The 17,161-nt window shown below is 39.6% G+C and overlaps 1 protein-coding gene across 2 annotated transcripts in view; it reads left to right on the top strand.

The window, feature by feature from the left end:
* The window catches only part of EHF (ETS homologous factor), a 57,453-nt gene that overhangs the window by 20,334 nt on the left and 19,958 nt on the right, over positions 1-17,161 (top strand). For both annotated transcript variants that reach the window (XM_025216563.1, XM_006014659.3), the window contains exon 2: positions 13,344-13,443. In XM_025216563.1, coding sequence (XP_025072348.1) covers positions 13,347-13,443 — 97 coding nt within the window. In that variant the 5' untranslated portion in view covers positions 13,344-13,346. The remainder of the gene's footprint in view (positions 1-13,343; positions 13,444-17,161) is intronic.

The raw sequence follows: 17,161 nt of genomic DNA, 5'->3' as shown, positions 1-17,161 counted from the left end.
AGTGTAGCCCCAGGGCTGGGGTCAGTGGCTGGGCTTTCCCAGCCCCAGACTGAACTGGGAACTGTACAGATGTTCAGTTAGATTGGTCTCACTGGACTCAATCTGTTAGACAACCTCCGAGGTACAATTAATTTAGACCAGGTCAGCCATTTTTTAGACCAATCTAACGTTCCTGAACTTCTGCACAGTTTCCACATAGATCTGTAATTGGGTCAGTCTAAGTGTAACCTGGGCAAACTAAGTTAGATTGGATGCCCATTTTTAACATGATCTAACCTCCCCCTAGCCTCCCAGAACATCTGTATCTAGCCTTTGTTGGAATATATGCGCTTAGGGAATCAAAGGTGTTAACATGACCCAGTCTCTGCACAACACTAAACAGCTAAATGCGATTTGCCTGCATGGTCCCATGCAAGACAATCACCAGGACAAACTGATCTGAGATTGGCTGGACGTTGTGCTTGTTGCTTGAGTCCAGTCCAGCTCACCAAACATACACACGCACATGCGCACATACACAAACGGATACAACACTACATATAAAAATTGCAGTTTCTGTTTCTGGCCCTGACTCTTAGTTGTAACCTTGGTGTGGGAAAGAGACAGGCACTGCACCTAGTCTTATCAGTCCCTCCAAGACCTGGCAAACTTGTATCAGCATCAGGTTGCTTAAGACAATGCTTCTGGGTGGCTTTCTGTTCACAGTAGTGTTGCAAAAGATGAAGTTTTGGTTGGCTGAGTCAGACTTATTGAACAGCAGGCAAAAAGAAAGAGATAGATGAGAAAAGAAATAAAGGAAGCAAAGCAGAAATGAGGGAGGGAGGAAGGAACAAGTATGCCAGTTTCATGTTCCAGGAGGTTTTTGGATTATATCCAAAGCCAGTGGCGGTGACAAAATGTCATTTGTTTCTTTCTTTTTAGCTTGGTCTCTTGCTCCTTCAGTCCATTTGTCCTCCTTCATCATCACTGTCAAATTAAGGGCCCAAAGGCAGCAACGCTCATCTTCTCCTTATTGTATTCATCATTTTCAATGGCCAATTTTAGTCCATTTATTTTTTCTTGTTTACTAGATACAGTTTTAACACGGACCTAGTTGGTCGTCTTATGGGAATAATTCAGTTGTTCCATCTTTAATATTTGCATCTTTGTACAAACATACAAACAGTTTTTCTGTAACAGGCCATGTTGGAGTCTGGAGCCTCAGATCAAGATATGGCCTCTATGCAGCCTGTCTAGCAGGGAGCCTCTCTGTGCTTCCTGGAACTGCAGGGTATTTGTAGGAGGCAGAGAAAGCCTTAGGAGTCACATGGGGAAAAAACTGAACCACAACATTTTGATTTGTTCAAAAACAAAAGATTCTGAACAGAGGCATAACAGGGCAACTCTGTGCCCTGGGTAGTGGCAGTGCATGGGGCAACAGGGGCTGCTGTGGTGCTGGTGGGGGCATCACAGCAAGCAGCCAGCTGTGGAAGCAGCTAGTTTTGTATCACACCCAACTGGTGGCAGCCTGGGTTGCTGCTCTGGTTGCCCAGCCCTGTACCGAGCACACTACTGATTCTGAATTTCCTTCCTGTAGGAACATTTTAACTTTCATTTTGCTATGGGATGAAAACTTTTGTATATTATCAAAATCCCCTGCAGAATGGATGTGCTGAATTTGGCCAGCCCTCTGCAGATTATCTGAGGTAACAGCTGCCTAATAGGTCCATGACAGTTTATTCTGGTGATGTATGGCTTTTTGTATGACTTTGATGGGATGGCAGTGGTTGGCGGATGGAGGCTTTGAAGGGCAGAATGGAGGAAATGTCAGTTCCTTGCTTAGAGAGCATTCAGCTCCTCCCTCATGCACTTCTATTTCATTTCTCTAGATAAAGCAAAAGCTTCCTAACTCACCTTCAGACAAGAAGGCCTGTTACAGGGGCACATGGGGCTGTGGACAGCAAACTGGAACAGGATCCAAGAGACCTGGGTTCTGTTAGCTCAGCCACCCACCTGTTGTGTGACTAAGAAAATCACATTGCCATTCTGTGCCTCAGTTTCCCCATTTATAATATGGCATTAATGATAGTTACCTCCTTTTGAAAAGTACTCTATGTGATTTACCATTATTCTCTCTCAATATTCTTTCCCCTTTATAGCTCAGCTTTGACTCTGTTGGCTTTTTTATTTTACTAGTTTTCTGGTCATGATAGATTTTTTTGGACTAGATGGGGCAAAGAAATTCAAAACACATCTAAAAGAGTCTGGCACTCAAATCCTGGGAAATTATTAGGTACCTAAATCCCTTTGTATCCTTTGAATATTTTAGGTTGGTTTTCTCATGTAAAAAAGAAACAAGCCCTTCCTCTTTAAAAAACAAAACCAAACAAACAAACAAAGAAAAACCCCACCCAACAAGCCAACCCTTCCTTAGACTTAAGGTTTTCTTTACCCATCTTAGATGAAGCAAGGAATGGTTTATTTTATTTAATTTTCCTATCACTTAAAAATCCATTTTGTCCCTTTTGACTTGTATTTTCCCCCTTTTAGCTGGGCATTCACACTTCCCACATTGTGCCTCTCCCTTGAGTTGCACTGAGAAATGTCAAGAAGCCACTAAGCCCTATTTAGGTTTCAGTGGCTGGAAAAGTACAGCATGAAGTAGCTGTTTATGGGATTCCTTCACACGAAACTAGGCAATTCTGTACCTGAAGCCTATTATGAAGCAGCAGGGAGTTCACCCACTAGAACCCATACCAGGCAGTTATATGAAAATGAATGGGAAAAGCTCTCCTTCCAAACCGGCCCAGGCTGTTGAGGCAGATGCCTTACTCTGCTCTTTTGTTTATTCTCCAACAAATCAAAGCTGACCTGTGCTGTTATCGGAGTAGTGCAGCAGGTGCAAAAAAATAGCTCCGCTGCCAACTCAAACGAAAGGGTAAGGCTAATACCCTCTGGGAGACATTGAGAAGATAACAGAAAGCTATGCCAACAACTGAATTAACGGCTCTATTTATGGTGGGTTTTGCCTTAACAACCTGCTCCCAGCCCTCTGACACATAAACACTGCATTGTATTGTTTAAGGCAGCCACTGGTGAAATGAATGGAAACAGGATGGGCAGCTTTCACAGTGCCAGCTAAGGAGGTGGGGGAGCTGTGAGGGTAGCACTGCTCCCTGCAAGCCAGGCACAGCCTGGGGGAGGAGTTGTCCTCTTTTTTCTGCAGAGGGAGGGGAGCAGCTCTCTTCCAAGTGTTGCTTCTAACCTGATCCCTAGAGAAAAGCTACAGAACCAGAACCATTTCTTCAGCCTCAGTGAATTCTTCTTTGCCTGGCTTTGACTAATGCAGGCAGTAGCATAACTAAAGGGAGGGGGTTGTGACCAGGGCACCAGCCCTGGGTGCCAATTTAGGGTGGGTGGGTGCAAAAATAACAGTTACATAGGGTAGTTTTGATTGATTTTTATGGCAGCCTCTGAATCTTAGACCACAATGAGTACCACTAGGCTGCTCTCAAACTATTCCTGTACGCTTAATTTTGCACCTTACTGCCTATTCTGGGATGTCTAATGATCCAGAGGTGGCATTGTGACCAGCTATATTTGATGGGGTTGATTCTCTGAGGCACAACTTGCCCCCTAGAAAGTTTCTCACCAGGGCTGAGAACTGTGAGTTGATAGACAGCCAAAGACACTATTCATATGAGCAGCCTCAGATGCTTAAATTCCTACTGTAAAAATCCTTTAGGTCTCCTTTTATGATACCTCCTTCAAACTCATGTTTGCAGTAAGGCTGAACGACTGGGCTGGCAGTCTTATGAATTGCTCTCACAGGCAGTCCACACTCAAACATCTTGCATTGATCTTCTCCCTGCCTCCCCTCTTAACCCCCACCTGTTCTATCTTGTCTTTTTGAGTATAAGCTCTCTGGGACAGGGGCTATCTCCCTTTGTACAGAGTCTAGCAGAAGTCCTGACCAGGTTCGGTCCTCAGTGATACTGCTTTGTAAAAACCTATATATACTGATAGATATATCAGTTCACATGTTAATAACCTATATATCATGTTCTAAATGCAGGAATCACAAGCTGTGCAATTTTTTGTTTCAGTCCAGAACTTGTTCTAGATTCCAATAGCATGAACTTCATAGAAATTTGGGTCCAGAGTTTTCCCTGTTATAGCATAAACATAAATCCAGGTACACATTCATTTCATCAGTCAGGGGTAGTTCATTGCAACCTCCTTCCCAAATTTGGAAATGTTGGGAGGCTCCGAGGTTGACATTTTTTTTTATATCATGAATAACAAAGTGTCCAGCTATAGCAGTCACTCTGGGCTAGACTATGGAATCACCAGAAGATCTAACTTAAAGGCTATGGTTGTCCCTGTTGCCCCATGAGCACAACAGGGAGCCTTGATGCAAAATGCTTACCAAGCCATGCTGGTTTAGTCTTCCAGCCATTGTACTAACAGAGCAATGAAACCATGGCTGTACCACTTCCAGTCCCTGCACGCTCACTCCTTCCCCACCTAAGTGGAAAGGGAAGGTAACAGCCCTTCTATGGCTGCTTTATTTACAAGTCAAAGCCAAGCAATGCAGGCAGCCTTGTTCTCTTCACCTTCAGACTGGGGAATTGATACAGTTTACAACATAGCCCCCTACTGCTTAAGGAAGAGAGAATATAAACTTTTTCCCCATTCTTCATTTTATCTAGTTCTCACCTAGGAATGAACCCAATGAAGATATTTTCAGATTCAAAGCAGAATTATTACAGACAGGGAGACTTGTAAAGCAAAGAGGGAAGAAAATCATCAATTTTTGGGAGGGTGATCCTCCTAAGGCTAGGGACAGAAGTTACAAACCAGTATAAGTGATCAGAAACCAGTTCAGATTTGTAACACAACAAACATAAACTGCTTTCAAAATGGCTGAAACCAGTTTAAAATAAACCTGGATGGATATAGTATCAGACAACTGATTTATGTTAAATCAGTTTATTGAATTTCTGTCCCAGATCTAAGTAGCTATTATTGTGGTTTCACAATGAAAAAGGAGTGGTGGTGTGGCAGTGGTTAAAATGTTCTTGCCTATAAAATGTCCACTTGGTTCCTGCATCAGGTTTTTAAGCTTTCACATGTTTAACTGGCTGTTATGTCATGGAAATCAAATGTCTTGGCTGAAAACAGGGAATCAATAAACGGCTCTAGTACCCTCCAGAGATAATAATAGTACACCATCATCCTTATAATTTATTAGTAACTGAATCTGGTAGTTGTGCAGGCCACTTCAGGCATTAAGAAATGAAACAAAACCATTCTCTCAAAAGACACAACTCTCAAATGAAAGACAGAGGGAAGTGGTAGGGAGACACAAATGAGGGGAAAGAGAAAGAGGATAGAAGATAGTGGCAGATTTTTGTTAGTTTACTATTTTCTCTTTAGTTACAGACATATGGTCTGTTGTGACAGGAGTTTCTAGCTTAGTGTTTGTTATTTTTGCTTATTATTATATTGGCTATTTTAAATTATCAAGGAGGTGCACAGGGAGAACCCAAGGGCAAATCAGAAAAACAAGAGACTGCTGTTTAGGAGAGTAGGTTAATGCCTAGGTTTATGGGTGAAGGAAGGATGTTCCAGGAAGGTAAGAAAGGCATGAAAGAACATTTATGATTATGGAAGGAGGAGGCGGCAAATGGAAGATGAGCGAGGAGGGAGAAATACCTTCGTGTTTCTATATTCCAAGATTCCATAACAGATAACTCTGAGTGAAACTATTTCTAAACATTATGGGGACATGGCTGACACAAATTATCATCATTGTTAGCCTGACAAACTGTGGAAGCCTCTGGTAAACCATATTCCAGAATAAATCCTGATTTCTAGCTCCAATTACTTTTTCTCTGCTTTTATAGAGCTGGTTAACATTTTTGTGCATAAAAATACTCACTGAAGGGAAAATCTGATATCTTTTATTAGACCAACTAAATAGTTGGCAACATTTTTCTTAGCAAACTTTTGGGTTTAAAAACCCTTTGCCAGGCTGAGGAAGCATCTGCAGTTGGTGTGTGCTCTTCTTGGCTGGAAACCTTGTCTGCCTATGTCCTTAAACTAACACGGCTACAACCTACACCCCTGTACTGAAGGAAAAAGTGTGTTTTGTTTTGTTTTTGACAAAATGGACTTTTTCAAGATACCTACATTTTTGTAAAAGAAAATAAAAAATTGTTTTCACTAACATTTTTTTCAAGACGTATGTCTAGCTCTGGTCCTTTCCTTTTAGCTACATATACAATGATCCCATGCATCTATAATAAAAGATACTGTCCCTTTCAAATGCAGAACACATGACAGTGTTTTGGATGTTATTTGAAAGGTAGGGAGTTAGGAAGAAAATATAACACCTGAACTATGAATGAAATGTGGATCCTAAATACCAGACTTTTGCTTGATGCATGCTTGAAGACCACTATGCCATCTGTCAGTTTAACATTACTGCTGGGTGACTGTAGATAAGCTCTGCACAGGTCAAATCCTCCCCTGTCTTGGGAGCTTTCAGGCTACATCCCTATGTCAGATATGCATAACCCTGATAGATCTCCATGAAAGAGACTTATACTTACTTCTGATTGAGGAAAAATAACTGCTGAAATTCTCTGTCTTTCTTCCTCTCATTCTCTTTCTCTCTCCCTCTCTTTCTCTAAATATACTAACTAATACCTGACTGTTGGTGACTACTTGTGAAGAGTATGAATTGTGAAAAAAGAGAATAATACATAAGGAATATTCTGGACCATTAGGAAATAATGAAGTAACATTTATTTTAAAACTTCTCAAGTGAAACTTGTTCGTTCTCAGAGAAGAAATTGTACGCTAGTTTCGTCTTCAAATTACATTGTTACTAGTAGAGAAAGAGAGAGACAAACCCAAATCCTGGAACAGAAGGGAAATTCAGATGCAGATCTGGATCCGAACTCTTCCATACACGCTCTTCTGTAGATAAAATATGTATGAGATTTTAAAGGGTCGACATGGGCATGTTAAAACAACCACCGCCTCTTCTTGCAAAAGTTGCTTTGTGCTATGTCATGAGAATCAAGTGTTTATTAATTAAAGATTCCCACTGGGCTTGATTAGATTATGTGTATAGCAATCCTACCTAGTATATTGTAAATACTCTTAATGTTCCATTTCTATTTCTATTTTTAAGCATACCAGCATATACAAATTTAATACTTATATATAGTACAACTAAACAAAAGAAAACTAAACAAAAACTAAACAAAAGAAAAATCCCAACATCTCCCTCCCCACAGATTGCAAGGCCTAATGTTCAAAGAGGTTTCAACTCAGCTTCTGAAAATCAACTCATTGCTGTTTTTTTGTGCACAAAAACCTGGTTTCACATATATATAAGTAAATCAAACTGGGGCGAAATGTCTGCTAACCTGGCCATAGCATACAGCTGTGCACAGAAATACTGGCAAGAAAATGCTGTGCAAGAAATCCTGTGATTAAAAAAAAAAAAAAAAAAGTCTGGGATGCAGTTTTAGGAATTGCTTTAGAAAATTTGGTCTGAAGTGCCAAAAAGTATTCCTTGATTTACAATCCAAATAGAATATGATTTAATAAACCCATTGCTGCAGCAAAAGGTTACATGGGATGTAATAAAAATGTAGTAAATTATTGCAGTAAGTATGTTACATCAATAACACTACTTGAATTTCAAGGTCACCTTTTATCCCAGGCGACAAGTTTTGGAAATAAGGTTACACAGTGGCTTAGAGCAGAACTGAGGAAGCATGAAGGGTTGCAGGGATTACAGTGGAAACACTTGGTAAAACTGATTTAAGGAGAGCAGAAATTCAGTATCATACACACCCGTTCTCCCATTGTCTATATACCTAATTTGTGCATGCAGTTATTGCAGCTGTCTCTATAAAATAAGTGTTTACATGCAATTTGCATGAGTAAACACATAATTTATTTATGTAAGTGAAATAATCATATGTGTAAACTTTGCCTACTTGCTTTTTGTGCACATTGCTGAGCTTCCAAATTTTTGAAAATCAGGCTGATTTGGTCATAATCTGTATCTTGACTCTTAGAAACAGACTGAATTTTACAGCCTATCTCCTTTTTAGCTGCAATATTTGCAGGTGACATTTCAGTTACATTGATGAGTGAGGGTCTGGGCACAAGAAATGTAGCTTGATGTAAGCGAGGCTGTGAATTTACAGTATTGTAAAATATTCCACGATAACTCTCCAAAAGCATGCTCTTACCCAGAGATTAGTGCATATGCTTGATTACACTCCTAGATCCAGTACTTAAGGCCAGACAGATGTCACACAAAATACAATTTTATTTTGGTTTTGTACACCAGTTTAAATTACACTGAGATCTGGAGCAGACGGATGTGCAGCTATCCCAATGTAGGTACATATAGCATTAAAGTATTACAGCACCTCTCCAGTAGGTGGAGGGAGAGTTAGTAATAGACTGTTTGCCTTGAGTAAATGGCTGTCTCAAGGTAAGCTGCAGACAGATGACACCTACACCAATATAATTTACTATGGTGAGTAACACTGATATAACTACTCCTGATTAATTAAAGGGAATTCTTCATCAGATTGGGCAAAACTACCTCAGTTTAGAGGATTCCATTATCTGTCTGCCAGTTATTTGTCTTATAAACTGCAAATCCTGAAGATCATGGATTATGTCTTCACTACATAAGTAATATGATTCAGATAGTTGCAGGTAAAACCTACACTTGGAATTCAGCCATGATATGAATTAGGAAAAATGTGAAAAGATCCCACAGACATCAAATGAAACGCTCTGAAATGAGGCAAAAATATCTTCCCATTCAACCAAGCCTGAAGGAGCCATGGTGAGCTTGTCTCAGCTGGAAGCCACTCTTAGACTTTGCATAGTTCACAGGTAGAGTCATACATTAGTTGTTTCAGTCTGTTTTGTTTGGATTTTTTTTTTGTATAGGGCACTTTGTTAAAAGAAAAAACTCAGAAAGCTGCATGCCTCCTTCCCCTAAGGGCTTCACACCCTCTGAGACTTACTGCTTAAGCACAAGTTGAGTGACTGACCCTTAGTTGACTCAACTTTGTAAGTCTTCCAGTTTTACAAATAGATTTCAGAACCATCATGTTTATGCCATGGGGTGCAGTGGCAGAGCAATTAGGCATTTCACCATGGCTCCGGCGATGTGAGTTTAAACTTTGCTTTCGATTTGTGCCAGTGGCTACCTTCAGTCAGCCTAGCTGTAAATCGTTACTAGGTCATTTGGACTGGACTGCAAAAGACAGGTGGACATGATGGTCGCCCTGTAACTCCCTCGTGTTGACTGTAGGAATTACCATGTTTTAACCATGCTAACTCACTAGTTTTGGGCAGACTTCTGACAGTTTATATTAGCCAAGTGTGAAAGTGTCTCTTTTGCACTTCACACTTTTTTTGTAGAATTATCACAACAACCATGCTCAAGCAGGTCCAAAATCAAGAGGAGGGTTTTCTGTGTAGATCTGTAGGCTCATTGTGTTGGCATGTGAAAATGGGGATCAGAGTGATCTGCATTCAGGACACAGCTGTATTGTAAGAAGGTAATTTGCATATTGCACGCCATACAAGGTTCAAAGCTCAATGATTCGTTATGAATATGTTTTGCAAAAATGCTGGCACTTCTCCATGATCAGACAATGCCTGTTTACTACAGAATGTCAGATATCTGCCTTGACTGGCTATGTGGTCAAGAAAAAACAGAAGTACCCTGCACACTAATTCCTTTACTGACAATCCTGAAGTCATGAGTCAGTGAAACTCTGACTGAAGGCAACAAGAGATTTGACTGTGACAGTCCTTCAGGATTTGGACTTTAGACTCCACCCAGTCTCCCCTACTGTGGGTGAAAGATTAAAATAGAGGGCCTCCCCCATTGCAAAGCTGCATATTATATCTCACTTTTTTGGCGGGGGAAAGGTTGTGCATATGGTTTTATAACTCTTTAGATTTGTCAATTGAAAAAATGTTCCTTTCTTGCTGTCCCAAACTCGTGTGGCATTTTTGTGTGCTATTGAGGCATTATCCTCTGGAGGTGGATGTACTTCAGCGCTGGGGAATATATGTGTACAGCTATGTGCCTACATACACGTATGCTATTTCATACACACACATATACACACAGATACATATGAAATTGCATGTTAAACAAATACAGATTATTCATGAAAGGGGTAATTTCTGAAGTCTTTACTTTGATTTTACTCACCCTAAACTCTCATTAATGTACCCATTCCTAGGACCATATATTTTTTTTATATATAGCAAAATATATACTATGACTAAAATATATCCTCTTTCCTCTTGAGGTCTCTAATCATTTGACATTTTTTTGTCCACCAACAAGTGAGATTTCAGGGTCTGGCCTAAACTAGCAAATATCTTGAATTTGCCAGGACTCTGCTGTGAAGTCTAGCTAGAATCATTCAGGTCAGTGAGTAAAAATTTGGTCAATTTTATTGTGTTTGGGACCCAAGTTTGTAAAGCCTTAAGGGCCTGAACCACCAAGATGTTCAGGCATCTAAATCAGTGATTCTCAACCAGGGAGATAAATCCAGAGATTTTAAATAGGAATCCATAGTGTTAAAAACAGTCTGACCTGATGCAGTCTTTCTGAGTACTTTGTGACAGAAGACTTGCTCTATTATTTTTGCTGTTGTCAAAAAATGAGTGAAAACTAAAACCTGGTATTTTAGAGGAGTACCTCAAGTCTCTCAAAGGGTGCCTTGAGTCTTAAAAGGTTGAGAATTACTCACAAATCTATGGACATTTAGGTGACTAGATTAGACTTAATTGGTTGAATCCAGTTTTTAGTGCTTCATCTATATGAAAGACTGAGTATTCTACAGTCAGAGAAGAACAATAAATATGATGAGTATATGAAAAGAGAAAGTTTTAAATGTCTTAGTACATTTAGCTTGGCTAAGCAATGATTAAGGAAGAAAGGGCAGGATACAAGCAATAAATTAGAGATGGTCTGAAATCACACACTTGAAGCCAAACACCCAGAGCTGCACTGATGTTTAAACCAAACCCATTGATGGGTTTGGACTGAATCCAGACCCATAATTAAGATCCCTGGCCTGTCTCAAGCTCTTTTTCTCACGTAACGTATTCTCATGCAGGTAATGTTAGAGAGACGAGGTTACCCTGTATAACACTTAAATCAACTATATGCACTGTTTTTGTTAATTTGAAAGGCAACATTAATGCATAAAAATTTGAAAATTGCTGTTTATTCTGTATTTGGAATACTGTGATCTCCTTCTGGACAGTAGCAGTTTCCTAGTTTGTGTAAAAAGGAGCAGATATTTTGAGATGATGTTAAAGGAACATAACTGAAATATGAATTTGGCTTCAGAGATTTAGGATGAATCTACTTTAGTCGGTGATGTATTAGTTTAGTAAAGCTTAGAAGTGGATGAACCACAGAAGGGGCTCATTTACACGTTCATTGATGCACTGTAATGATGGCACATTAAGTTTAGTACCTGTAATAACTTAATGGTTCGCAGGGCATGTCTACATGTGGTGCTAAGTGCAGAGTAGCCTAATTCTACTGTGCATTAGTGTGCAGGGCACAAACCATGCTAAGACGTGAATGTCCAGTAGTATTAGGCTACTGCCCAGGTAGCATCACTAAAAAGCCATGCACTGGCACTACTGACTGGCTCAGTAGTGCCAGTTACTGTACATTCATACAGTATATGAATACAAATTATAAGGTTATACAAATACTAAACTTAATGAGCAGTAGCAACAGCGCATTAATGAACATATTGACACACCCACAGGTACTAAACTTAATGTGCTGTAATTGGCACTACTGTGCAGTAATGCCGGCATATGCTTTTTTGTGACGATAATGGACTGTAGACTAATTCTACAGTGCATTAGCTCTTTAGCACGTTTTTTGCCTGCTGCACTAAAATGCAGTAGAATTAGTTTACTGCACATTCAGCATCTCCTGTAGATGCACCCAAGGTTTGGTAATTTAATGTAACTAACCATCAAAAAATTCAAATGCTGAGCAAAGGGTTACCTGAACCTTTCAGCATGGCAATCTTCCTGACAAACTAAGAGCAGGGAGGAATGAGAGTTGAATTTAAATGAAGGTGTATCGGGATTAGATCAAATGTTCACAGGGACTTCAATAGAAAAATTGGTCCAGTTAGTTGCAGTTTTTCTTGGACAAACTTTTGCTATCATGAACATCTGGTGTGAAAAACGATGCAGCTTTGTACAAACCACACACATCTTGCAAAGCCATCTGAAACTGTAAGTTACAATAACTTGTAAGGTAACTTAGCGAGTTACCTTAATGCTCCTCCAAACTAATAAAAGATTGTACACACCCATTAATAAAATAAACTTATACTTTTCGTCTCTGGGTCTTACATTAATAAAAATTAGAAAACACATCAGTGAGGAATATGCTGTTTATTCACCCAGGTGTTTAACTGAGTGTTATGTTTTTGTATGTTATTACAAAGGGAACAGTATACAAGTCCCTAATAGGCAACATGAAAGAGACTTTTCCATGCAGCTGATGCAGGCTAGACTCAAAAATAAAGTTTGTGTGTCTTCTAAGAATAGGGGGTGGTATTCTGAGGTAACTCTCTGTGTATGAATAGTGGTATCTTTCTCTCCCACTTTTTCTATTAGAATAATATCCTGCTCATTATTAAGCTCTTATAACATGGTCTTTTGAGTTTGCTGGCCAGAATGTTATGATTTATGACATCATATAATGACAACCTTTTCCTGTCACTATCAACATGTATTAGACAAGGTAAAACAAGGTTTCATATACCATTATCTTGTGGGTCTCTGTGAATGTGATAGAAATTTTGAGCATGTCTCTCTCTCAAGGCTGTGGTTGCATTTATTGTTTAGAAAGAAATTCTTTTTTAATCTATGGCCATTTAACCTTCTTAAATATTATGTTAAAAGAAAATCTCACTGTATTTCACTTTGCAAAGCTTGGCCATTTTCCAGTACTGTTCTATCATGAGCCTTGCGTTTCTATTCAGTTTCATCCTTGATCAGAGATTATTCATTAATGGATGGGAAGCTGTAAAAACTTGCTTCATAGATATGCAAATTGAGCATGGTTATGTTTATTGCGAGGAGATTTCATTGCAGCTTAAGGGGTTGTGGCAACATGTTCCTTGTGTCTTTTACGAATGGAATTGGCATTGCTCACTTCACCTTCAATGGTTTTGGGGTTTTTTTTTGCCACTTGCCTGGTGGAATACCATCAGTGCTGAGCAAGTTGTTTGATTTCTTTGCAGATCATGATTTTGGAAGGAACTGGCAGAATGAGTATCAGTTCCAGCAGCAATCTACTCCACCAGCAGCCGTCCTGGACAGAGGGATACCCAACATGTAATGGTAGGAGGAATTCAGCGATGATCTGCTAGCTATATTGAAGGAGGGGGTAAAGGAGAGGTGGTTGTACTTTTAAATGTGCATAAGTGTACTTTCTAACTGCTCCACTTTAACATCTTTTCTCCTCTGCTGGAGTTAGAGAGTACACTTTCTAACCTCTCCACTTTAACATCTTTTCTCCTGCACTGGAATCCCACTACTGCAAGGAACATTCCCATTTGTTAATGTATTAATAAAAATTTTCATTGACAGGATTAAATGCCTGGGAATGGCCATTATTTATGGTTTATTTTGTTACTTGTACCTTTTCTTGGAGTGACCTTGTTACCGATAAAAAAGGCAAGATTGACAGCTCTGAGGTTTCCACTTCAGAGAAAAAAATGCAACGGGGGCAGAATCAGTTCAGACTTCACATACACATATGCTGCCCCAATGGTCAGCAAATATCTCTGGCTAGAAGGAATCAAACCAAAGACATACTCACACAATTTACCTCCCATGTAATATTTTATTGGGGAGATCAGTTTCACCAAACTTATCTTTTAACTTGGAGCAGTAGACAGATATATTGACATTAAGGGTAATTAGTAATGATAAGTTTAGGGATGTGGAAAACTTGCCCCTTACAAAGTGGACCTAGATGTCCAGTCCCAGTTCATGTAGGTCATCCAACTGCCATCAGATAGCAATGACTTTTACTTGCTACCTTCTTGGGTTAGATTCCAGGCAGTGACTTAAAGTGAAAGTTTGTTGTACAGATATTTTATGACAACTGAACTGTGGTAGAACTGTGCAGGTATATAATGCATTAGATTAAACTTTTAACATAATTTTTGTCACTCAAAACAGTGTCATGGCAGCAGCCGTAATCGCTGAAACCTAGTCAGGTAACCACACGAGGTAGCCACACACCAATCACAGTCCTGTAGGGTGTTACAACCAAACATACTGTACTGTGAAAGTTTTTATGCAGCATTTGAAGGAGCTCAATTCTTTTTGTGTGTCTAATTCCTAAATACACAAAAATATGTACAATTGCACTTAAGGAACCCCCTTTGTTGCCTTTAAATACTCAGGAAGAAAATACTGGTAATATTTGACTAAAAATCACTATTTTTAGTTTACGTGGTTTTGCCAACCTAAATTGGTGGGCTTTATTTGTGGGAATTGGGGCCCTTGAAACAACCCTTCAATTCCAAACAGCAGTTCAGGTTCACAGGAACCCAAAACTCCAAGCCAACCACATGCCTCCGTACCGCTAACACAGTTGCTTTCTTATTCATATCTGAAGTCTCCTGGTTTGTATTATGGTGACTTGTGAAAAGCACTCTTAATCTCTGGGACTGTGGAGGAACACATGCAAACAATTTATTCAGGTTATCCCCCTCATTCCTATCATTATACTCTAGGACCCCCACCCCTGCACTTTATTGCTTCCAACACTTCCTCCCACAGTCCAGCACCAGCAAGGCCAGGAAACAGTTCCTTCCATTACTGCAGGTAGTTCCCAACACAACCTTAATTCCCCTGTGCTGGTAGTGAGGGCGACTCAAGGATTTTATTAGCAACATTTTTTACAGCTGCTTTGGATATTCTTGTTTTGGGCATATACAATAACAGATCAGTTCCTTGGATAGGAGAGGTGTACTGAAGAGCTGGTATAGCAGAGCTATACTTTGACCATTTTCCCTCTCCACTCCCAGTGTACAAGGGCTATACAGTTTGGAATTTAAAGGGGAAACAAACCTTAAATGTTAAAATACCGATGTTCATATTTTGAGGAAATATCATCACACAATTTATACCCCCCTCCTGTTTTTTGACCAGCTCTTGTTCTCAGCGTTAATGGGTAAAGGGGGGGCGGGGACTGAAATGGCTTATATGCAGGGTCACCTACTGGTATGTCATCTATAGTCAGGGTGGAAACTTTACTAAGGTAGTAGCAGTGAAGCCCTTTATTACACTTTCTGGCACATGAAATAGCTGTAACTAAAACAACCTTTGTATGATTAAAATGCCATTGTTACAGATCACTGCTCTTGCCTACACCAAGCTTTTCCTGAGTATCTCCTTCTATTGTTGCCACTCAGTGGCTTTTGTCTCCTCCTCTGTGAATATACCACTGGTTTAATGGAGTTTTCAGCAATATTTCAGTTCCTAGAAATGGCTTTAAAATATTCAAGCCAGTATTTTGTAGATTTTAAAAATTGGGTTACAGTCTCCCAAATTACCAGAAACTTCTGAGTTTGTTGGGAAATTCTAACATGGAAGGAAGAGTATTTTCACCCAAATTCAAACAGAATTAAGTGTTTATAAATATATAAATATAAATCTCTCTCTCTCTCTCAATCTGGAATTGGTAAAACTACATTTTCCCTTAGGGAAGAATATCTAACTGGACAGTATACTGCTTGGTAAGAAAAAACAAGTTTGTGTTACTTATGTTTTAGATATTACACTTTTGGGAGGCAAGGATCTTGTCCTGCTCTCTGTCTGCAGAGCTTCTACCATATTCTTTGTGCTAACTACCCAGATAATAGTCAAATTTAATTAAGCTGTGCACTGACTGCTGGTTTCTCAAAGGGGGGCCAAGGTAGAAGCAAACAATGCACTTCTAGAATGTGTTATTGTATGGCAACGAGGAAGTGCTCTGGCACCATGGTACGCCTACATTGTATGTCTACCGGTACCATGAAATGCTTGCTGAGATGCACCACGCCCGTCCTGCAAAGCTCTAGCTTTTTATTAGGAAGCAGCATCACTGTATTAGTGTGGCACAGCACATGTACTTAACTCATGTACACAAGGCAGGGACAGTGTTTCTCAGGTTGGCAGTGGCCTGTCTCTACATGGAGTTGTCTTGCTCTGGAAAGACATATTCCTGGTCTGGCCTTCTGCATAATGCAAGCTATAGGATTTTACCCATGAATTTCACCTATTGAGTTTGTGTCATGTAGCTGAGATACAACAATCTGTCTTTTCTTTATGCCCCCCTTCTCAAGCCTTCTTTATGCTTTTGTCAACATTGCTAACCTTGATTGATATAATTACTTCATTGTTTCTCATCTTTCCTTGATCCCAGTATACAAAATATTGCAGCTAATATCATCTCCCTCCTTTAGTTTGCAAACAATGTGATCCTTCTCTTGAATGTCTCTTTTAGTTTCAGTTTAGTTTTAGTTTTCTGTCCTTTATTGCTTCATATTCAGATTTTTGCCTTAATCTCCAAGGCTCTTCACATTCTTGTACTCCTGTCTACAAATCTGTTTTTTCTTTCTCTTGATCTCCATGTCCTTTCGAGTCCTTACTGCTCTGCTTGTCTCCTTTCCCTAAGTTTTACTTTGTGCATTTATCCTGCTACTTACTCTTTGAGAAACATGCCACTATGCCATCTCTCTAAATATCCTCACTCTATGCCTTCTAACCTTTTATTTAAATCCACCTGTTCAAGTAAAACTAATTTAGTTTTTTTAGCATGAATTGGCCCATGCATCCTCCCACCTCTTGGCTTCTTTAGGTTACAAGCAATTTAGGGTAGAGAACATGCCCCTTCTAAAGACCAGGTTTTGATACATTTACTCATTAAGCAGCCCCTTACTCACCAAATAAGACATGCACCTTGTTTTGGGAAGGCAGGATGAAGAAAAAAAGATTTTTTCCTTTTAAACAAACTGTTCAGAATCACTTTCTTCATTTAAGAACTGCACCCCTGTTATCAATT

The sequence above is a fragment of the Alligator sinensis genome, unplaced genomic scaffold, assembly GCF_000455745.1.
Source record: "Alligator sinensis unplaced genomic scaffold, ASM45574v1 scaffold442_1, whole genome shotgun sequence".
NCBI lineage: Eukaryota > Metazoa > Chordata > Crocodylia > Alligatoridae > Alligator > Alligator sinensis.
The sequence above is the reverse complement of the archived record's forward strand: the minus strand, read 5'-3'. Positions and strand labels throughout refer to the sequence as shown.